Source organism: Sarcophilus harrisii, chromosome 4 (genome assembly GCF_902635505.1).
Source record: "Sarcophilus harrisii chromosome 4, mSarHar1.11, whole genome shotgun sequence".
NCBI classification, from domain to species: domain Eukaryota; kingdom Metazoa; phylum Chordata; class Mammalia; order Dasyuromorphia; family Dasyuridae; genus Sarcophilus; species Sarcophilus harrisii.
Window position 1 is genome coordinate 40,314,729 of NC_045429.1, and position 15,737 is coordinate 40,330,465.

The 15,737-nt window shown below is 40.1% G+C and overlaps 1 protein-coding gene across 1 annotated transcript in view; it reads left to right on the plus strand.

Annotated features, from left to right (window-relative positions):
- The first annotated feature begins 294 nt into the window (after nucleotides 1-294).
- The window catches only part of MCOLN3 (mucolipin 3), a 46,375-nt gene continuing 30,932 nt past the window's right edge, over nucleotides 295-15,737 (plus strand). The window contains exons 1-3 of the mRNA XM_003767343.4: nucleotides 295-659; nucleotides 5,631-5,860; nucleotides 12,028-12,195. Of these exons, the coding sequence (XP_003767391.3) occupies nucleotides 305-659; nucleotides 5,631-5,860; nucleotides 12,028-12,195 (753 nt within the window). The 5' untranslated portion in view covers nucleotides 295-304. The remainder of the gene's footprint in view (nucleotides 660-5,630; nucleotides 5,861-12,027; nucleotides 12,196-15,737) is intronic.

A 15,737-nucleotide genomic window follows, 5' to 3' on the forward strand; every position in this document is an offset into this window, starting at 1 on the left:
TCCAATTAGTCAGATCTCTTCTTGACTCCGAATCCAACAACACCCCATCCACCAGGATTCACTGCCAATCGAGTGTAACAAGTGACCTGACTTTCCACACCTTTTCCCCCCTCCCCAATCAAACTTGTAATTCCAGGGAGTATGGAGGGTTGACAACGGGTTAATTCAGGATCCTTGCCCTTCTCAATTCCCGGGACTGAAACAGACTGGAAAGCAGAGGGAGGTAGAGGAGAGGGAGGGGAAGTAGGGGGGAAGGAGGGAGGGGTGGGGTGAAGGGCCTGAATCACGAGTTGAGTGTATAGGGATGGGGTGGGGAAGATGCAGTCACAGCTACCCCTGCGTGACCCTGAGCCTCGCCCGCAGCAGCTCGCTGTCCCGGGGCACCAGAACAGAAACCCGAGAAGGCAGGCTACGTCGGGGCTCCCGTCGGTCCTGGGAAGGCTTAGAAGGCCCGCTGGTCCGTCCCCAGCGGGGCGGCCTCCTTTCCCACAGTCCCCGCCCGCGGAGGGTATTCCCAGACTCTCGGCGCCCCGCTCCAGCCAGAGGGGCTGTGACCCTGGGGCATGGCAGGCCCCAGCTAGACGCCGCTGCGCTGGGCACGCTCCCCGTGCGCAGTGGCCGCGGTAGATTGTCGCCCTCTTTCCCGGCCCCGGCTGCAGGTAAGCCGCTGCGGGGCCCGCCGCCCCCGCCCGCGTCAGGTGTTGCGGGAACTCTGCCCGCCCGCCCGCCCGCCTTGGGGCCGGGGCAGGTGCGCGGGCAGAGAGCCGAGCCTGGCTGTTTAATAAGTAATATCCCGGTCAGGGTCACCAGGCCGGGAGCGCAATGGAAAGGACTGGGACAGGGACTGGCCCAGAATGGGAAATGCAACTTTTCTCTGGTGCTTCTGAGCGCCTGCCTCGGAAAGGTGAGCGAGGGGCTAAGGTCAGGGCGGCAGCTGTGTACTCGCTGGGGCCAGAGCCAGAGGAGAGGATCCTAAGGGGACAGGGGCAGGGAGGGAGTGGGGAAGTGGGGCGGGAAGAGGAAGGATCTTCCCTAGATGCGTCCCCCCACTTTTCAGCCCGGAGGGGGGAGGCAACTGACTCCTCCCCCCCCCACACACACCATTGCCTCTCTCCGGGAGCTTCCCTTGTACCCTGCTCTTTGCCCCAGCATCTCCAACGAAAGAGATAGTCTCTCTCTACACAGGGAAGTATTGGTCAACTTGTGATAAACTGTCGGGAAAGGAGGAAGAAATTACTTGCCATAATATTCCCAGGAGGGAAGCCTCAAGAAGTAGGATCGTCAGTTTGAGAGCCAGAAGAGTCAGTTACCTCCCCCCTCCCCATTTATGGATAATGGGATCATAGCTGATTGAAACCTCAGAAATCAACTAGATTCATTTTACAGATGAGAAAACTAAAGCTCACAGAGATCATGGTTCCAGAGCTGGAAAAGACCTCAGAGGCCATTTAGTCCATCTGTGCCCCTCATTTCGCCACTGAGGAAACTGAGACCTGGGGAGATTGAGGTCATTACCCACCCACAAAAGGAGTTATGGTAAAATCCCCAAATTGGAAGATTCAAAATTCTATAGTGTTGGAGATTTAAAGCTGGAAAGGCCTTTGGAAGGTGCCTTGCCCAAAGCTAGGGCAGGTATAAAAAGATTAATGAGAGAGTCCATAACCAGAAAAGTCAAGACACTGAAGATAGTGAGCACCAGAGCTGGGGTTCAATAGCAGAGCCTTTGATTCCAAATCCGATACTTATTTTTCATTCCATCCTGCCTCTAGTTCCCAATAGGTATGGACTCTGTGATCCTGACCACCATAATTGGGTGTCATTGGGCAAATCCCCTAACTTGTCCGACCTTACCTGTCTTCAAGGCAACTTAAATTCCATGGAAAGATCATCGACCCCTGAGTCAGAGGATCCCATTCAAATCTTGCTTCCTTCACTTACTTCTTTGTGATCCTGCCAATCTGTCACAACCTTCTGGATTTCAGCTTTCGTGTCACTAACATGTGGAGTTGGACTACTGGCTGCCTTCCAAGGATCTTTCCAACTTTAAATCTAAGGTCCTCTCAGGGTCCTGGTTATGCCTGAAATCCTCTGAGGTCTTTGAAAAATTTCAAGGAAAACCTACCTTTGACTTCAATGGGTTGGCTTTTAAAATGAATAAAGTTGTTTTTTTTTTTTTTTTTTTTTTTTTTGGCTATAATTTTACAGAATTTCTGCTTGTTTGGCCTTAGCTGGCTTGCTTTGGAATACCTTTGGTTAAGTTAGTCTGGATATTTGCAAAAAACAAAACAAAAGGAAGCCAGAATTATATTGCTGGTTAAGTGAGACCAATGCTTTTGCAAAAGAGCTATAGAAAGAGTGACCTTGGACCCGGGGGCTCTAGTATGTGACTTCTACCATTTATAAAAGCCCTATATGGGAAACAAGTGATTGTGATTGTGTCCTCTTTCGTCCTTCTTCATCTCAACCAAACTACTGACATTGGAGGTGAAATTCCATTGTCCAGTAATGTGTGTTGGTTTGGCAGTTTTCAAGTGTACCTGATCTCTGAAATGCATCCTCCCACTCCCGCTTGTGGTCCAACTCAGCATCTCTCAAGTCTGGTTCTGCTCGGAGTGGGTGTTTGACAGGCTTCATGTGCACTCTTGCACAGCTAATAGGTATCTAGAGAGTTTGTGGTTTTCAAGGGCTCACAGCTTGCTAGATCTAATGTTTACGGCCAGGTCTTCAGTCCTCAGCCCTTGTAAAGAGTGCTTTGTGTCTTTCCTCTGGGATAACCTGATGAGATGAACTGAATGTAATTAATTAATTGTGGCTAGCTCATTTTCTCCTCGCTCCTGTGGATTAAAGTTACATGCTGTGTGGTAGGGTTTTTTTAAAGCTTAATTTTCTTTTTCTTCCTTTAAAAAAGTGTGGTAGGGAGTATAGAGGGTATGAATTAAAACCTGTGACCCTTAGCATAATGGACAAGAACGTCATTATGTAATTTTGTGTTTAGGCCAGAATTGTTCATCACAGAATCACCTTTAAGATTCGTAGGTAAGCTTTTAGAAAAGGACGGAGAAAGGAAGAGAAATTCTAAAAACGATAACAAAATGGTCAGAGGCCATCAGCTTCAGGAAATCTTTCTTGATTTCTCTCCCCCTCACCACTTTCTCAGTACCTTAGAAGGAGTGTTGCGGAAACAAAAGCTTATTAAACACCTACTATGTGCCAGGTACTTTGCCAAGTACCTTACAAATATGATCTCATTTGATCTTCACAATCACCTTGAGAGATAGATGCTATTATTCCCATTTTACACCTGAGGAAACTGAGGCAGATAGAGATTAAGTGATTTGTTTAGGGCTACACAGCTAGTTAATGTCTGAGGCAAGACATCCAATACGTTACCTAATTGTCTCAATTTCTTCTTAGATTATACTTTGTGTTGTACTTAACTTTTCTAGAAGGTGTACCTCCTACTAGATTGTAAGCTCCTATACTGTTTCCTTTTCCAAGACTTAGGACAATACCTTGCACATAGTAGATCCTTAATATGTGTGAAGATCGAGTATTTTAAAATCAGCTGGAGTCAGGAATTCAGGTTAGGGGAAAATCGTCAGTCTTTATTCTCAGTGAAGAAAGATCAGAGGTGGAAGGGAATCGGCGATAGCAATGTGTGCAGCTGAGTCAAGAAGCTAGCTAGATCAGCAGCCACACGACCAGCAGCTAGGAGAATGGAACCCAGGCCCAATCTCTCCCAGCTTCTCTTCCTGTCTCTCTCTGCCTCCACCCACCAAAATCGTCATTTCCTATACAACACATCAGGACTTGCACGGAGAGTGGGTGGGGGCCATTCTTTGTCCAATCATGTATATTAATAGAGTATAGCCCAATTACTATTTAGCCTCACGTACTTGGGACCTCAGTGCATCAACTCAAACCTCAGCCCATTACAAATATGTGCTTATTAAATTAAGTCTTTTTCTTGCCATTGGACCTTAATGGCTCTAGAGGAAAAAGTGCCTATTTGTATTTAAGTTCCTTGGGAGAAAAGATTGTTTCATTCTTTGACCAGAACCTGGTATAGTAGGTGATTAATAAAATCTTAGAGTCCAAATCTTGATCCAATATTTTAGACTTCTTGTTGTTTCAGTGTTTTCTTGGCTAAGACACTGAAATGGTTTGCCATTCCCTTCTCTGGCTCATTTTACAGAAGAGGGAACTGAGGCAACTGGGGTTAAGTGACTTGCTCAGGATCACTTTCCTAATAAGTATCTGAGGTCCAATTTAAACTCAGAAAGATGGGTCTTCCTCACTTTAAGCTCTATGTACTATGGTACCACTAGTCTTGAAAGTATGGGGCAGTGGATTGGGACTCAGAAGAAATGCTACTTTTCTTTATTACTGCGACCTAGGCAAGGGGTTTTTAATCTCCCTGGGTCCCAGGTTCTCATCTGTAAAATGAGGGGGTTGCACTATCTGCCCTATAAGGGATCTTCCAGAGTTAAATCTCTGATTTTAAAGCCCCAAGCACCACATATTGGAGAGAGAGAAAGCTTGTCGGAGCTGGAAGAGTGACAGACATGGAGTTATTCAACCCAGATTCATAGCTTTCCTCTGAGGCTAACTATGGGACCCCGAGCAAATCATTCTGTGAGCCATGGGCACCTCCTAAACGGCTGTCCATTAAGTTTTAGCTATAGATGGGTTTCAGTCTGTCCCAGACCAGTGTCTATCTCCTTGATATATTGACCAGAGGGGAAGTCAATTCATCTCCTAGATCTGAGGTTAAAGTTGAGATTTATTTCCACCACAGAACAATAGAGTCCCCAGTTTTAGAACTCTAAATTGTGCCTTACATTTGGCACAGATAAGCTAGCAAGCCTTTCTATATAAAGGCCCTTATACAAGTACAATGAGTAAAATGCCTTAATTAGCAACTGAGGAATGGGTACTTTTTCTTTCCTGCAGTACTTTAGGAACAGTTTATAAAGTACCTAGAGATATAATTAGGGTAGGATACCTGGAACTCTGTCTCAAGGCCTCATCCATCATTTGGGACATGCACTTCATCCCTTTCCTATGCCCGATAGCCCCCTTACTGAGCTCAACTTCCATAAGTGTCCTGGTCCATCACTGTGTACCCACCATTGCCTGTTCTTGGGAAATGCCCTGCAAAACTACACCCAACATGCTGACACATAGTAGGTATTATATAAATACTATTCTTTTTTCTTTCCTTCTCTTTCCCTTTCACCCTCCTCCCTCCAAAGTAATTAGTCCCAAGTGGCAGAATTCCTGGTCACAGCTCTGGAGGGGACTCTTTTTGGGAGCATAGCTATTCTCTTATTTTAACTAAAAGCTGCTTTTTAAAGTAGAAATATCCCTTGCATTTAGTAACTTTTTTGTAGGGAGAAAATTCATTTAACCCAGTGCTCAGTTCAATATCTGAGTCAGGTTAGAAAAGCACGTCTTTTATATTAGAGGACATCACTTATTGGATGTGTGCAGATGTATGAAATAGGTTTTGAAAAGACAGTAATTGATTGCAGAAATCAAACCTCTTGTTGAAGCTAGAAGATGGGTTTTCTTTTGCTTTTTTTTTTTTTTAACTACCTGACTTCCACAATGAACACTTTTCATTCTAGAAATGGAAAATTCGGGAATAGTTATAAGTAGCTGTATCTCTCAAGAGGATGACAGTCGCTACAATACTAAGCAACGCACATCAATCTCTCAGGAGCTGCTTTTAGAAGATGAGATGAGAAGAAAACTCAAATTTTTCTTCATGAACCCTTGTGAGAAATTCTGGGCTCGGGGTAGAAAGCCATGGAAACTTGTCATACAGATTTTAAAAATTGCGATGGTGACAATCCAGGTAGGCTCTTCGAGGATTAGAGATGATAGGAGCTATTAACAGAAGGATGGGGTTGTAAAAATGAGCCACCACTCAGAGTTTTACATATATAAACTGGGCAGATGTTATAGTAGGAAGATAAAGAATATCTGGGTAATAGAAATCCTGAGAAGCATCTGGGATAGTGGATGGAGGGACCTGGATGATAAGTCAGGAAGACCTGGGTTCAAATACTGCTTCTGATACTTAGTTAGAGGTAAGCTCAGGAGCGAGTATGAGGATGAGGATATCTGTAGTACCCACCTTGTTCCTGGCTTGTTCTGAGGTTCAAATGAAATACAGTATATAGAAATATATATTTTATGTATATTTTATAAGTATATATACTATATAAATATATATAGTATATATAGAAAATGCTTTGTAAACCTTAAAAAACCTTATAAATGTCAATTATTAGCATTGTCCTAAATACTTTTGAAAAATGACTTTTTTCATATCTTTCATTTTTGTCATGATTTTTGTTTTTGTTATTTACATAGTTTTCATGCAAGATATTGACTTTGGAAGGGGAATGTCAGATTTAGAACTCTGATGTCCTTAGAAGAAATCTTATCCATTTCCACATTTGACTCATGAAGAAACTGAGGCTCAAAAAGGGTATTAATTGGCAAAGGAAGTATCCCAAACCAACAACTCTGACTACAAATTCAGTTAATGGTGTAACATACTTCTCTTTTCATTTTTAACCAAGTTTATCTGAAAGTTTCCAAATCAGCAGAAGAAACTGTCACTGACCAATCTACTCCAAGCCCAGGGAGAGGTTTAGTCATCATGGATTCTCCTTTCTGTTCCTGTGTGGTTGAATTTCCTAGCCACCTGTGTTTGTAGAGAATATCGTACAGGCAGATTTAGCCTAGTGACCTAAAAAAATGCAATTTGTGGATGCTTTTTTTGTCTTTATGTCGCATCCCTGCAACATCTTTATCCAACATGGTTTTGAGTCATCATCCTATCTTTGGCTGTGTTACTTTTTGCTCTCATTTTAGACTTTACTCTCTTACATACATTCTACAATCCAGCATATGGATCTACTTGCCATTTCTCAAGCATGATATTCCATCTGCCATTTTTGTACTTTTTCACTAGTTGTGTCTCATGCCTGAGATGCTCTCCTGTATTTCCTAGCTTTCTTTAAGAATTCCCTTAAGTCTCATCTTTTGTAGGAAGTTTTTCCTGATTCCTTGCCAACTCCTTCCATAGATATGGCCCATCATTCTAGACTATTGAGATCTTCTGGAATTCTGATTCTTCTATGCAAACTATTAGCAATCCCTCTTCATCCATATTACCTCCATATTGACGTGCCATCCATGTCTTCATTCAAATTACCAATAATTTTGAATATGTTATAAATAAAGATAGCCACCTAAAATATTCTGTCTAGATCCATTTTCAGATGGACACCAACTTGTGCAGTTCAAATAGAATTTAGTACTCTGAACTTCTAAGTATTATTGGAAAATTTCTTTATAAAATTGATTGGGAGATGTAGTTGTATTTTTTTCTCCTTAATAAGGTAGGGATTAGAGTTAAGTGCAAACAGAGGAAAACAAAAAAGATGCTTCTCAATGGAAAAAAGTAGAAGTTGTATTAATTTAAAATTTTAAAATATAGGTTTATGAGCTGGAAGGAACCTTGGAGGTCATCTAGTATTAAGCTCTCATTTTACAAGCTAGGAAGCTGAGACCAAACATGTTAATGTTTCTAAATGATAGAAATAGGATTTGAACAGAGTCCAAATTTAGTATTCTTTCTCATAATATCAGGCTTCCTTTTACTTTTGATCTTTTTTCTCTTGATAAAAAGATATTGAGTTCATATTTGGGTGTCACGGTTTAAAAAGGATATCAACAAACTAGAGAGTGTCCAGGGGCAACCAGGACGTTGAAGAATTTTGAGTCCATGTCATTTGAGGATCTGTTGAATGAAGTGGACATGGTTAATCCTATAAAAGAAAAGGAGAAGAGAAGGGGGGAAGAAAATAGACATGATAATGGCTTTCAAGTATTGGACAGGCTATTATGTGATGGAGGGATTGTATTTGGTCTCCTCGGCTCTAACGGATAGAAACGAGAGCAGTATAAAAGCCAGATAAGAGCTAGTATCAGTAAAAAATTTGGAAGAACTTGTCCAAAAGTGTCATAATATCAAGAAGTAGTGGGGCCCACCATTGGAAGTCTTGAAGTACATCAGATGTCTTGTTGGCTATGTTCTAATGAGTATTTCATTCACATCTAGGTTGGAGTAAATGGCCATGGAACTCCAACTCCTAAATATTATAATTTTCTGAAACTGAACAATTTTCAGTTGTTCAAACAATTTTTAAAATAGACCTGTAATATTTGATGCCCCATTGATTTCAAGCATACTCAAATGGATCCACTTTGTTGTGTTTTCATTTTAAGATAACTAATATTCAATTTAGTAGAGGGATCCTTCCTGTTTAGCTCACCATAAATTCTGATGACTCAACTTTACATCGAATAAGATGTATAGAAGTGAGAGCACGGACTCTGGAGTCAGATAGTCTGGGTTTGAACCTTACTCCTGATATTTATAATTTTTTCATGATTTGAGGCAAGTAAGTCACTTCAGTGCTCTCAGGTTGAGGTTCCTCCCTGATAAAATGAGAAAGTGATTCAAAATAAATTTTTAACGTTTTAAATGCACTTTGGAAATCTGGTGTAGCCCTTCTGAGAATAATATTTTAAAATGCATACAATGAAATATGTAGTATTTCAAAAGAAATCAATGATACTGAAAAATATTATCAAGATATCAAAAAGACAAAATTATGGACACCAGGTTAAGAACCTTTGAACTACATGATCTCTGAAATCTCTTTTAGCTTTAAATGAAATTCTTTATATAAATATGTAAGCTTTTTGAGGGCAGGGACTTTCTGTTTGTATCTCTATTTCAAGTCCTGAGAACAGTACACTTCATAAATGCTTGTTTATTGATTGACTGTAAGGCCTTTGATCCTATAAATGCCTTGAAGTCCTGGGGGAAATAAAATGGTTCCTAATAATTAATACCATTCTACACATGCCTTTTTCTTAGGCAGTCTTACTTAGTAGATTAAAGAACAGCTTGAGAAGTCTAGAGCTGAAAGTTCAAAGAAGTGACCCAATTTCAGGAAATTAATTTAATTCCCCTGTTCTTCCCAGGGTGTTTACAAGGAAAACTAAGAGCAGTTAGTTATTTAGCAAATACATCTTCAAATTTTGCATTATGTGCATTTTAGCAGCATCAGGCAAGTGACCTGAATGTAGTTTAAAAGTGCCAGAAAGACTCCATGGTAGGGTTATTGCAATCAAAGAGCATAGACATGATCCGATGTTTAGACATAATTTGCGTCTTTGTATCAGATGTCTTTAATGCTGGGGCAAGCGTCTTAGCTTACTGAAAGGCAATGTAGTCTGGCAGTGGAGTGAAAACATTCTCTTAATGTAAAACACCCCAACCCTCTCTTTGGGGATCAAGTAGCTGGCCCCCCTTTTGGAAAGAAACCAACTGGTATTGTTCTTGTTTCGGTGAGTCCCGAGTGAAACTGAAAACAGAAGTCCTGGTCCAACGTGGGCAAGTTCCAAAACCAAAATGATCCTCTCCTATTCATTGTCTATATGTTTCCTAAGCATTTTGTAAACCTTAAAGCACTTTCAGGTGTTGTTAATGATGTTTCTTATGTGTCTACCATTTACTTCAGCACTGAATTTTATTCATATTTCAGTCTTTTCCATTCTTAAAAAGCTCTCACTGATCCAACTAGCTAAGCAAGTTTTCGTCTATTTAGCTCTCTCTTTTTCAAGCAAACTCAAGAAAAACCTGGTTGCACTCATTGCTTCCACTTCTTCACCTCTCAACTGAAGCTGCTCCCCCTCCAAGTTATCAGTATTTCTTAATTACCAAATTTGATGATATGTTCTCAGTCATCTTAACCTTTTTGCAGTCTTTGACATCGTTGACCAACTTATTCTTCTGGACACTGTCCTTTCTAGGTTTTTGTGACATTACTCTCTAGTTTCTCCCCCTTCCTGTCAGAGCACCTTAGTTTCCTTTGTCAGATCACTCTCCTTAACTGTGGGCATATGCTAAGCCTGGGCTCCTTTTATTTCTCTCTATTAACTCTCCTTTATTGACCTCATCAATCCCCATTGGTTCAATATTCCTATGCAGATGACTCCAATTCATTATTCATCCCTACTTTCTCTGCTGAATTCTAATACAAAATGATCAATTCTTATTGAACATTTTGAACTAGATACCCATTAGGAATCACAAACCCAGATTGTCTAAAACAGAACTCATTATCTTTTCCCCAAAATGCATCATTTCTCCCAAATTTTTCTCTTTCTGTTGAGAGTACCATCATTCTTCCAGTCCACTCTACTTTGCAATTTTGGGGTCATCCATGATTTCTTATTCACCTTCATCACTACCATTTAGTCAGTTTCCAAGTTTTGTTGAATCTACCACCAGTTTGAGAAGCATCCATTTCCTTCTCTCCACCCAGACACTCAACACTTCTTGCCTAATCTATCACTGTAGCTTCTCCTGGCTTCAAAGCTTCCCTTTCTCCAATCCATCTTCCACACAGGTCCTAAAGTGATCTTAAAGTATAGTTTTGACCCTATCATTTACATGCTCAACAAACCTCATTGGCTTCCTATTGGAGAGAGCAGGGTGGTATGATGTGTAAGGCATTGGAATTAGAGTCAGAAAAACCTGCCTTAGATACTTACTTGCTCTGTGTCTTTGGACATCCTTACATTCTCTGCACTCTGATTGCTTCATCTAAAGATTGAGAGGTAGAACTAGATGTCTCAATGTTTCTCTCTAGTTGCAAGACTATAATTCTATGACCTCTAGGATCAAACATAAGCTCTTTTGGTCATTTAAAGCCTTTTACAATCTGGCATGAATTTAGCTTATGTTCTACACACCTACCCTTCACACCTTTTAAAGTCTGCCATTCCTGTATGATGTTCCATCTTCTATCAATATGTCTTTGTGCTGACTGTTCTCCATCCCTCCTCACCCCTGTCTCTTAAAATCCATTATTTCATTCAAAACTCAGATCAAATACTTCTTTACCTGAAGCCTTTTGGGATTCCTTCAAATTTCTTTCTTATATGTCTTTATCCCAAGTACCTTTTGTTCCTTTATTTTTATGTACATACATGTTATTCCTCCTTTCCTCCCCTCATCACAGAATGTAAACATTTTGAGGGCAGAAATGTTTCATTTTTGTCTACATCCCCAGTCCCTTGGGGATATTCTCCAAAACATAGTAAGTGTTTGATAAATTCTAGGGAATGTCTCCACACATAGTAGTGCTCAATAAATGCTTGTTGATTGATATTCTAATTTGTATTAATGCGTAATCAGTCCATAGTTGACCAATAAAATCACCAGACCCTTAAAAACCAAAACCTTATATTTATGCTACTTTTGTATACTGGTGCTATTCCCCCACTCCACTTCTCAGTCACGATTAACAAATATTCAGCTCCCTCAAAAAGTCCCTTAATATTTTTAGGATCTGTAATTTCATTGATAAAATACAAATTCAGATTACAAGCTTGTAGATATTTCTGAGAGATTGTCTGAGGCCCTAAAAAGTCAAGTGGCTTGCCCCTGATTACCCAACTGGTAAGTGTCAGAAACAGGGCTTGAACCCAGGGCCTTGCTCCTTCTCAAATGTTAGAATGCCTGCTATATTGCATTCAACCTAGACAAAGCCTTGTTCTTGGAAATCTGCCATTCATATTCATCAAAACTAAATATTTAGCATTTATATAATGATTTAGATTTGCAAAGCACTCTACAATTTTTATTTCATTCTGTCCGCATGACTCTGGGAGATAGGTGCTATAGTTACTCCCATTTTTCAGATGTGGAAACTAAGGCAGACAGAACATAAGTTAACTTAAGAGGTTAAGATTTGAACTCAGGTTTTCCTGATCGAGGTGCTTTATGTACTGTGTCACCTTAAGTCCTCGATGAACACCTGTAAAGCAAAGTTAAAAGTTTATTGCATGTACCTACCTTGAGATAGGAAGGTTGCCTTGGAAGCAGTAAGCTTCTTTTAACAGCACCTGTTTGTTTTCCTTCTTTAAAAGCTGGTTGTTTTTGGGCTGAGCAATCAGATGGTCGTTGCCTTCAAGGAAGAGAACACAGTAGCCTTCAAACACCTCTTCTTGAAAGGGTACACAGACCGAATGGACGATACTTATGCTGTGTACACACAAATGGATGTCTACGACCAGATTTTCTTTGCTATTCAACAGGTCAGTGGCAGAGCAATGATCTTGGGGCAAGTGGTCTGGAGAGTTGCTAATGGAATATAAAGCTTTCTTTCAATTGTAGAAGAACTGCCATCTCAGCTTAGAGCTGTTAATATTGCCTACTTTGTCTACTCCGTTGTTTCAAGACATCTGGGATTTCTTTGGGATGGCTACTTCCTCTGATAACAGAGAGAGAGCCCTATAGTATAATAGCACCAGTGTGATGGTATCATTGAAACTTGCTGCATTTGGAATTAGGGAACTTGGGTTCACATCTCAGCTCTGCTTCTTTCTCACTAGTACCCCTAACTATGACCTTGATCTCTGGGACTCAACTCCTATATCTGTGTTAACCAACCAATCAATCAACCAACCAATCAGTATTAATTAGCTCCTAACTTCCAGGACTGTGCTAAGTGACGTAAACTGTCAGAACTGGACGAAATGACCTCTAAGATTCCTTCCAGCTTTAAAGCTATGATTTTATAAATAATTTTACCCTAAGACATTAAATCTAATTGCCAAGCACAGCTGGCTTCTCATAGTTCTCATAGTTCTCGTAGTTGGCTTCTCATATGGTCTGTAATTGAAAGCTGAATTAGGCACCCTGGATACTTCTTGGGATCCATGCTATTCCATGGTACCACTTCTCCCAAAGCCTCCAAATTAATGATTTACTCTCTCAGTCACCCTGAAAGTGTTCTTGAAGCCAGATTGGCCCCACCTGGAGTTAGTGCTGCAGTACAGATTTAGAAACTTTCACAGATGGTCATCAATAAGTCACTGCAGTAACAGTCCATAGTTGATTAGAGTTAATCTACTTGGACTTAAGATGTCAAGCTGCCAATGAAGGCAAGGGCCTCTTTGGTACCATCTTGGATGCTTTTCCCCCAGCACCACTTTTTTGCAAAGTGAAAAAGAAAACAAATCTGAATACTTGTGGGTTGGTAAAGTAACTTGGACCCTACAGAAAAAGGCCCATAGCAGTATGTGTCAAGAAATTTTTCCAGACTTTTGAGCTTCTCCCCTTTAAGGAGATGAATGTATTGTTTTTATCTCAGTGCATGGTTCTTTATTTTATTTTGGTATTGTGGAGCTTTTTGTCAGCCTTGATAAGCTATGGGATTCTTCTCAGAATTATCCTTCTTAAAGGCATAAAATAGTAATCTTTTACTACTTTAAGATAGAAAGATTGTAAAAAAAAAAAAAAAAAAAAAACATTAACCCAATCTCATTATCAACATGTGCTTCAGATACTGCACTTTTGAAAAGAGGGAAACTTGAAAAAAAGGGGAGCTCTGGTTCTCCTCAAATCATTGTTTATTAATAATCATTTCTATCCATACTCAATGAAAAAATCAAGCAGCTATTCTTGATAGTTTCGATCTGAAGTTAGAGGCTTACTTGATGCTCTATCAAATTTCACATTTTGATACTATGTTCTACTGTAGATATGCTTAAATTATGCCCTGTCTTAGGTACTTAGCCTAGCTTTGCTTAGCCTAGCAAATATTGAATGTTTTTTTTTTTTTAATACATTCACAGATTTCACAGAATGGAACAGATAACCATTCAGAACCACCAAAATGATACTCCTCAAGCATGGGTCTTACTATGTTGGTCCCAATTGAAACTGACTTCTCGGATCAATAATTTAGGGAATCGTTCTTTCATTTGTTTTTATCTGAAACATACAACCTTTAGATTAGATTTTGACTAGGACAGTAAATGAAGTCTCTTCTAGTACTTTATAAATTATTTGAAATTCTGTACATACTTCTTCTTTCCTAATTTGTCCTGAAAAATAATGATAATAATGCAATGACTGAGAGAAATGAACTAAAACCAGGAGGGAAAATGGTATAAAAAGTGTGTTTCTGAAAAAGGCACCAACATCCTCTTCCCAGTCCCCCAGGTTCACAACCTTGCACACAAGCAGCTCGGGCTATGGGGTCACCTTCTCACCTGACCGAAGCAGCGGTAGGTTTCAGCAGCTCTGTGGGTGTCTTTTTAAAGGACACAACTGTTCACTTCTTGTTTGAGGAAGGGACTAGAAAAGGTGCTCTAGAAATTATCTGCTTCACTCAGCCTAACTCTGTCCTGCTTATCTTGGCATTCAGGGATCCCACCTGTGGCCGAAACACAAAGAAATGTACAAAATTTTTTTCAAAGATGATTCCACTCACCATCAGTACGTGAGATGTACACTGCTTATGAAGATAAAATCTAATAGAACTGGAAAATAAACCACTCTTGTTGAGAGAGAACTCAGCAGGTATCACATTCAAATAACAGCCTTAAGTGAATTAAGGCTGGCAAATGAGTTCTGGATTTTCTAGAGTGGCTACAATGAAGGGGAGTATAAGAAGCTGGTGTAGGTTTTGTAATCAAAATTAATTAGTCAAGAAACTTGTATGCCTCCCCAAAGGAGTGAACAATAGGCTAACAATAATACAATTGCCACTTGCAGAAAAGTGCCGTCGTTATCAGTTTATGCTCCCACCATGACAAACCCTGATGAGGTCAAAGAAGAATTTTATGAAGACCTGGAAACCCTTGTCATCAATATGCTGAAAGAGGACAAGCTAGAAATTCTAAGTTACTTTAATGCCAGAATGGACATAGACTGATAAACATGTCAGGGAGTCTTTGGGAGGAATGGTGTCAGAAACAGCAATAGCAACAATCACTTACTATTGAAGACTTGAGCATCCCTTGACCTTCTCACCACTAACAATTCCTCTATTTGCCTAAAAGCAATAACACTTTGTGGATGTATCTTTGAAGCAAACATTGACATTTAATCAATTATGTCATTGTAAGAAGAGGCAGATAGGATGTGAGAGTGATGTAGGTGATAAACGGCACAGAATACTGGACCAATCATAGACTTAGCCTCTCTAAGCTAAACAATCGCATTCAGCAAAAGGAGTGCCCTCAAGACAACACAGCTACAAGAATTCTTAATGTCAGTGGATTAGATTGCTTCTCCATGTGTAAACAGTTAGTTGCTAACTTAGAGAGAGCTGAGCCAATACACTTTTGGTAACAGTGGAGCAGAAAAGGAATGAGCAGCTTTCAGAGATTTGGTGAACATTTATACTCATTTAGGCCAGAACAGTCATAAACATCAAAACTGATTTAACAAAAATAATGGAGGGATTCAGAAGCTGCTAAATTAAAAACAAGAATTCCACAAGGTTTACCAGGAGGATAGTGTGCTCAGTATTGTGTTTAACTCCATCAAAAGTAAAGTGCAAGCAAAAGCTTAGAGAGATGTAGCATTCTTTCTCAGTAGGAAGGTAGATGAAATTCAGTTTTATGCTGATAGTAATAATCCAAAGTACTTATATGATACCTTGAATGCTATCTAGCATTCTAAGGGCCAAAGACCTATGGTGCATCTCAATTACTCAGCACTGATGGAATCACATTGATTAGTGATAAGGATATGATCCTGGAAAAATGGATTGAACATTTCATAGTGTTCTCAACAGACCATCATCACTCATTTCTGAAGCCATTTACCATATACCTCAGACTGA